The 6954-nt window shown below is 41.4% G+C and overlaps 1 protein-coding gene across 1 annotated transcript in view; it reads right to left on the reverse strand.

Moving 5' to 3' along the window:
* The window catches only part of got1 (glutamic-oxaloacetic transaminase 1, soluble), an 8888-nt gene extending 2443 nt beyond the window's left edge, over positions 1-6445 (reverse strand). Inside the window, exons 1-8 of the mRNA XM_050070969.1 lie at positions 6253-6445; positions 4331-4512; positions 4125-4248; positions 3272-3384; positions 3066-3170; positions 2748-2898; positions 2372-2537; positions 2114-2256 (exon numbers count right to left, since the gene is read on the reverse strand). Of these exons, the coding sequence (XP_049926926.1) occupies positions 2114-2256; positions 2372-2537; positions 2748-2898; positions 3066-3170; positions 3272-3384; positions 4125-4248; positions 4331-4512; positions 6253-6361 (1093 nt within the window). The 5' untranslated portion in view covers positions 6362-6445. The remainder of the gene's footprint in view (positions 1-2113; positions 2257-2371; positions 2538-2747; positions 2899-3065; positions 3171-3271; positions 3385-4124; positions 4249-4330; positions 4513-6252) is intronic.
* Positions 6446-6954: the final 509 nt, after the last annotated feature.

Below are 6954 nucleotides of genomic sequence, written 5' to 3' on the forward strand. Positions count from 1 at the left end.
GGAAAGCTCTGCTCCTGCACTTTCATGTGATATGCGTGGCATTTCTGTGCAAGCCTGCATTCACGAGTAATCCATCCAAGAGTAATGTGTGTGCAGAGCTGTATGAAAGCTCTGTTATACATAATTTTATTGTAACTTTATCAATTTTTTTTGCTGTGAAAACATTGGACTACCGACAAGTGCTTGGCCTTGTTGGAAAGCTACAGTACCGCAAATCCACAGAGAAGAACAGGTGTGAATTTGGACGCACTATGTGTCGTTCAGGCCCATAGGGTCAAAGGGAGTTTGGTGTAATATTTTCCACCAGAAGCAGGATGGGAAATAATTGTGAAAGGAATCTAGTTGTAGTCTTGCAAATAGTGACCCTGCAAGATCCTCAGTCTTTGCAAAGTCTTAACATGGGTGACTAAAAACTCACATTGCCTTTGGATGTGAGAGGGTGTCAGACTTTAGTCCTTTAAAAGTCTTTTCAAAGACTTCTAGTATACAGTAAGCATTAGGTGTCTTCACACCTTTTTCACTTTTGAAACTGAAATGAAGTTTAACCACTTAGCAAACACAGTGTGAAACAATGCACCAATCATGAAAGAATATAGTGATGTTGCACAGTTAATTGGAGTCTGACTGAAATTGGACTATCCGTGGCTCGACTAGCACACCTAGATAATTCGATTGAAAATTGTACTATTGCTGCATGTATCCGCTTAGTCCGACTGGAGTCGGACTTGGTGTTCTGCGCATGCACCACTTTTTCTTTCGCGGGCTTTCACCTGGAAGAAGAGGGAGATGACGTAGCAGCAGTGCAGTAACTCCCGGAAAAACAAACACAATGGCGACCGAGAAGCAGAAGATGCACTTCTGGACGGACGAGGAATCTACATTCATGCTCCGACAGCTAAAGGACCCTAACATCTTCATTCATCGTTAGCTTCCTCTTCGGGTCAACCAGAACTAGTTCAATACGCACTATATCAAAAAGGACAGAGCGCCGCCTATCGAGGCAGACTCAGATATACTTGGTCAGAAATTCGATTTTCTCTTCTGCATGTATACTCAGTCAAGACATGAAGTCTGAATTCACTGATTAGCTATGAGCTTAGCTCGACTACTGAGTGCATGTAAACGTGCTGACTAACTTCCTGATGGTCATGTGTAAATAAATGGACAATAGTGCAAATAGTTGTTTTAATTTTATGTGTTTTTACAGTTTGCACTTTTACAGAAATGTTTTTCCAAAAGAGGCACAATGGAGGTTGAGTTTTTTTTTTGTTTGTTTGTTTGGTTTTAAAATGATTTTTATCACAGAAATGTTTACAATTTGATAAAAGTAAATCTGCCCCATTTGGATTCAACATTCAGTTGCTTTGTGTGGTCATTTTAGGAATGGAAAATGTATTGAGCTCTGTATCGAGTTGAATTTTCAAAAAAATGCCCAAAACTGTTGCATTTGGATGTACTGAACACCATTAGTGATATACAAATGAAATGAATAGTTTTGTACATGGGAAAAATCAAATGGCACACATGGTGCCAAACTGTGCCAAAATGGCACACATGGAGACCTTGTCTGAACTGTCTGTAGTAAAACCTCTCTAATATTGTACTGCTTCACTTTATCAAAATCAACCTTTGCAGAGTTAATGTTCACATATTGTGCTATGATTTGATAGAGGTTTAGAGCTACAGCTGCATCATTCCAAAGGGATACTCATCCTGAAAATACTTTTTTTTTTTTTAGGCGAACCTGAAACGTTTTCATTTGTGCTGTGTGCCATCTTCATTTACTCTTCACATGTAACACATATACTGATATTTACATCTTAACAAATCTCACGTGTTCCCTTTACTATGACACCAAAAGTATTCAAATAGACGTTGTGGTTGCAGAGATATACATATTTCATTATGGGTATGCAATTTTCAAGCAGAGGCCTGTAAAATAGGCTTAGGGCTTAAAAGGTTTAAAAGGCAGCAGAGTGTTTTTCCCCGAGACATACAGTTGAGTTCAGCTTTTTTTTGGTGTAACTGCAGCACCTTGAAGTGCTGAATATATTGAGCTGTGTATGTATGTGAGAGAAAAGGTTTGCTGTCTGTGTACAGTCTTTGTACTCACGGTTGAGGCCTGTGAAGCTGAACATGCCGATCTGCTCTGTGATGTGGTCCCAAGTGCCTGGTGTCCCCAGAGCCTGGAGCTTAGCTTTCAGCTGAGCTCTCATCAACAACACTCTGTCTGCCATGGTCTTCACATTGTCCTTCCTAAAGTCAAACAAAAATAAAAGAGTAACTCTACACTGGGAAAAAAATACATTGTTTTTACATACATACATACAGTGCTTTGAGTGTTCTTTTTATGGGGATATTTTGTGCTGACCATTCAGTGAAGAGCTCAGGTGAGTTAAGAGTGATGGCAACAATGCGAGCTCCCTGAGACGGTGGGTTGGACCAAGTGGTCCTGACAATCTTCTCCATCTGGGACAGAACTCGTTTCAGGTTGTCTGCATCACGAGCCACAATGGTCAGGTTGCCTACACGCTCATCTGAAAGGAGAAAGACGTGTCAAATATAAATCAATGTTGCAAAAAACTGTTGCTTTGTTACAGCAATCTGTTGGGGCTTATCCTTTATTCTACTATTAAAATGTTGCCATATAAAACACTGTGTGACATAGAACAGTACAAAGAATAACAGTCTTTATCACTCTCTTGCAAGCAAGTGATGTAAGACTCAAGCACCCAAGGGTCACTCACTGTAGAGGCCAAAGTTCTTGGAGAACGACTGGGCGCAGAACATTTCAAAGCCCATGGAGACGAAGTAGCGGACCGCCCAGGCATCTTTATCCAGACTCCCTGAGGCGAATCCCTGATAAGCTGAATCAAAGAACACAAACAGCTTCCTCCTCTGGAAAAGAACGGGATACAAGATCAAACAACCATCACACTGCGATAAATATTAAGTATGCAAAACCATGTCCTAATTAAACTGACACTTGTGTTAGCAGTGGCAGTTCAGACAACAGTATGGACAATGTGTTGTTTTGTATTTGTGAGCATGTTGGTGTATAATACCATCATTATTTCTGCAATCTGCATCCACTGCTCCTGTGTGGGGTCTGTGCCAGTGGGATTATGGGCACAGGCGTGCAAGACAAAGATAGAGCGCTCTGGACAACTCTGTGGGACACAGAGAGACGAAGCAGTACTGTAAACTCCAAATGAAAATGACTAATGACCAAAATCAAATTGTACCAGAGTCTTTATCGCATACTGCTTACCTCCAGGTCTCCAAGGAAACCATCCAAATCTAGGCCCCTCCTCTCTGCGTCCCAGTACTTGTATGGACGGACATCTTCAAAGCCAGCATTTGCAAATACAGCGTTGTGATTTTCTGAAACAAACAGTAACAAAAAGTCTGATACAGTGGTACACTAGATACAAATATATATGTTGTTTTATAAATGCTTCTGACATAAAAACTTAAAACACTCCAACACTTTGAAGTCTATAGTTTACGAAAACAAACCCCCTTGCTCAGGTGAGGTTGGGGTTTCATATAAAAGGTAACAACCAGGTGCAAGAACATAAGCAGCAGGCATCCAAGCAACACAGCACCAAAAAAAACGCAAGTATAGTGAGGCGAAACGCCAAACGAGACTGAATCTGGGGTTAGACGAGCATGTTTACAAGCATTATGTAATAATCCTGCATGGTATACCTTCAATAAGCAATATAAGATTAAAATGTTTATTTAAGTTGACAAGATAACGTTATTCATTTTGTGACTAAGCTTGATTTTTACTGAGTAAAAAAGCTATCACCTGTTGGTAATTCCATATGTTCATTGATAATGTTGGAATGCCCTCTAGTGGACAAAACATATAACAACCACATGCTGATAGTGGCACTGGCAAAGAATAAGTCTGTCGATACAGTGTATAGGTACACAGTAAATATTAATAACAGGCTAAATAATATATTTAAACTATTTCTTTACAGAGGACTGACCGCTCAAGTCTACAGAACTCTCTGTAAAGGATTCAGATACCAAATCCTTGAATGAGGAGCGACTTTCTATGTTTACCACTCTGTGCTACTTTACTGTTTGTTTGAGTGTATGTGTGGGTTTACCCCAGGTAGGTGCAGACACATAGACGGGTGTTTTGGTGTTGTTGTTTCCATTGTAGAAACGCCTGAGAAATTCTGCACCCATCTTCAGAGCACCTGTGCCTCCCAGACACTGGACAGCCCCCACCTGGCAATGACAGAAAAGACAGTTAGTTTAAATGCAAATACATTGAAAACTGAAATATAATGTGCTCTTACACTACACTAACCCTGTTCTCCTGGATGGCAGGACTGTCCTCTCCCAGTGCGATCTTAGAGGCAGATGATCTGAAGTCAGGCAGGCCCAGGATGGGCAGGTACTCATGGTTTAGCCTGTCATCATGCACAATGATCTTTTCCACCTTTTTTACCACGGGCAAAACCCATGGCTGGCCCTCATCTGTCCGGTAGGCTGCAAAGAACAATTTAAAGAGACCAATATTATACAGAGAAGTGAAGGAAAGATTAAAGCCTTGATATATTGCCTCAAGTATGACTTTTAAGCAGACTGTCACATTGACCCTGGAAAGATCAGTTAGATACTGTAACACACACATGCACTTTCATCTCTCTGTTGAGTGTTTCAGCCAGCTGACCTCCATGTCACCACCTGATAAGGACCTGAGTATACAATAGTCTTTTTATCTTCAGAACAGAGACCGTCAACTTGCTTTGCAGCTCACTCACAAGTTTCAGGCTAAATATTGTCTACAGTGAGTTTTATCTTGTTTTTCATCTACCGGCATTAAAGATGAGACTATCTGAGAAAATGAATAATCAGTCTTGAGCCAATACAACTAGGTCTGCAAGAAACCATTATTTCATTACTGATTCTTCTTCAGATTGTTTTTAATTATCATCATTTGGTCTATAAAATGCCTAACAGTAAAATGAAGTTTTGTTAAGTTTCTGTAGACCAGGGTTGGAAATTAGCACCAGCCACCAGACAAATGCTGGTGAAATATGCAAGTGGCTGCTAGGTTTGCTTCTCTAACCAGCCAAGTGCCACACCAGCCGCTGAGAGGCTGGCACAAGTTAATTTGTTATTTTTACTTCAACAATAACTTAAGCAAGTAGTGGATTATCAAAATAGTTGCCAATTACTCGACTAATAATTAATGGACTAGTTGTTTGAGCTCTAATTATTTTTTAATATCTAGAAACTGCTTGGCCTACATTTCCCAGCTGCCCACTAGCTAATGACCATCTGCGGCACAGCTTCTTGCAGAGAGAAGGGGATTATAAGGCCTCAGCCTCCTGTTCTAATCACAGGACTCAGGCAGCCTCATCCTGCAGTGCCATAACACACTGCCACAACAGAGCTAAGCAATGTTCCTCACACTGTTTCTTTGCAATTTAAGCAGCGAGGATTACTACTTTTAATACGATTAACACTCAAAACGGTTATACAGAGGACTGAAATGTGCTAATAGCTTACTTTACCAGGGAAACAGGACCAAGTAATACATATTTAAACTCCTGCCGGGAGCTTGATCTTGCAACATGAGGGGACAGTAATCCAATCGACTCCTTAGTCCACATTCAGTGAGTGGGTTTGTGCAGAGAGTACAAATGATTACACCCTTTGTGCCACATTATTACATAACAGGGATACATTATCTACAAAGCTGCAATCAGTTGGTATGGAGTGACTGAGCAGCAAGTAACATGATCAATCAGTTGTGAATCAATCCTCATGTCAAATGGAGGTTAAATAATGGCATTATATCACCTGTCACAGCTGTAAAGTTACACCAAATAAGACACCTGTTCATGCTAACTAGAAAACGATGCAGGTGTTACATCGAAATTTGTGACCTGTCAAATTCTGACTAGTCATACTTTTATATAGAGCAAACATACTATATATCAAAATGTGTTAGCCTATTTTAATACTGTATTAGAGGGTCACAAGGTTGGGATAACACATGCCAGTATGTGTGTCACAATTTACATGCTATAAAAGGCAGGATAATTTGGGGAACCTCCTCAACAGGTCACAGAATTCGTCGTAACACCTGCTTCAGTTAAGAACCACCTAGCTAGCTAAGCTAACATTAGCTAAAAACGGTTGGTCCCAGTGTATCAGAACCATGGCTAACGGTGTCGTTAGCTACACGGCTGCTGCTCGTACTTAAAGTGGACATCTTACCTCCAACTCCGAGGTTCACCTTCTTGGGAAACTGGTCGTTAGTGAAGTCCTGCGTTAGCTTGAAGACAGCTACAGGGGCTGCCTGAGGGACCTCACAAAACACCGACATGGCTGCTGTTAACTGGAGACTGTGGCGACGATGAGCAGGTACCGGGACAGCTAACGGGATGAAAGAGGACGCTCACCTTCAACTTGGATTTGGGAGATGTAAAGTGGGTGTGAGCGGGTTTACCAATAAGAATCTAGATGTATCAGTAAAGCCAATCCCAGCACTGATCCCAGTCAGGTCAAAGTTCAAGACAACACAGACAGGGGCTGTTGGCCAATGAGTGCCTCTGTAGCGTGACTGACAAATGTCACAACAAATGTGTGGCGGTGGATCAGGATTTCACTGCAATAACACACTTCACCACAAGGTGGTGCCACAGCCTCGTTAAAGATAGTATCAGGAGCTTCCCAGGCCAGCAGCCACTGACCACAGCTACTGATAGCATGAGTTTATTCTGCACAGCAATGCCCTCTGTATTAAAGGTAAAATATATCTTGATCAAATGACTCACACACAAAATATCTGCAACACAGTGCCAGCTCTGTGTCAGAGGGCGAGGCCGCACATCCCATCATAAATGTCAATGTGAACCCCAACCGAACAGACAGCTATTATGCTTGGGCCCGACACTGTTTGAGTAAGTGCATGTAAGG

This window comes from Epinephelus moara, chromosome 19 (genome assembly GCF_006386435.1).
Source record: "Epinephelus moara isolate mb chromosome 19, YSFRI_EMoa_1.0, whole genome shotgun sequence".
NCBI classification, from domain to species: Eukaryota; Metazoa; Chordata; class Actinopteri; order Perciformes; family Serranidae; genus Epinephelus; species Epinephelus moara.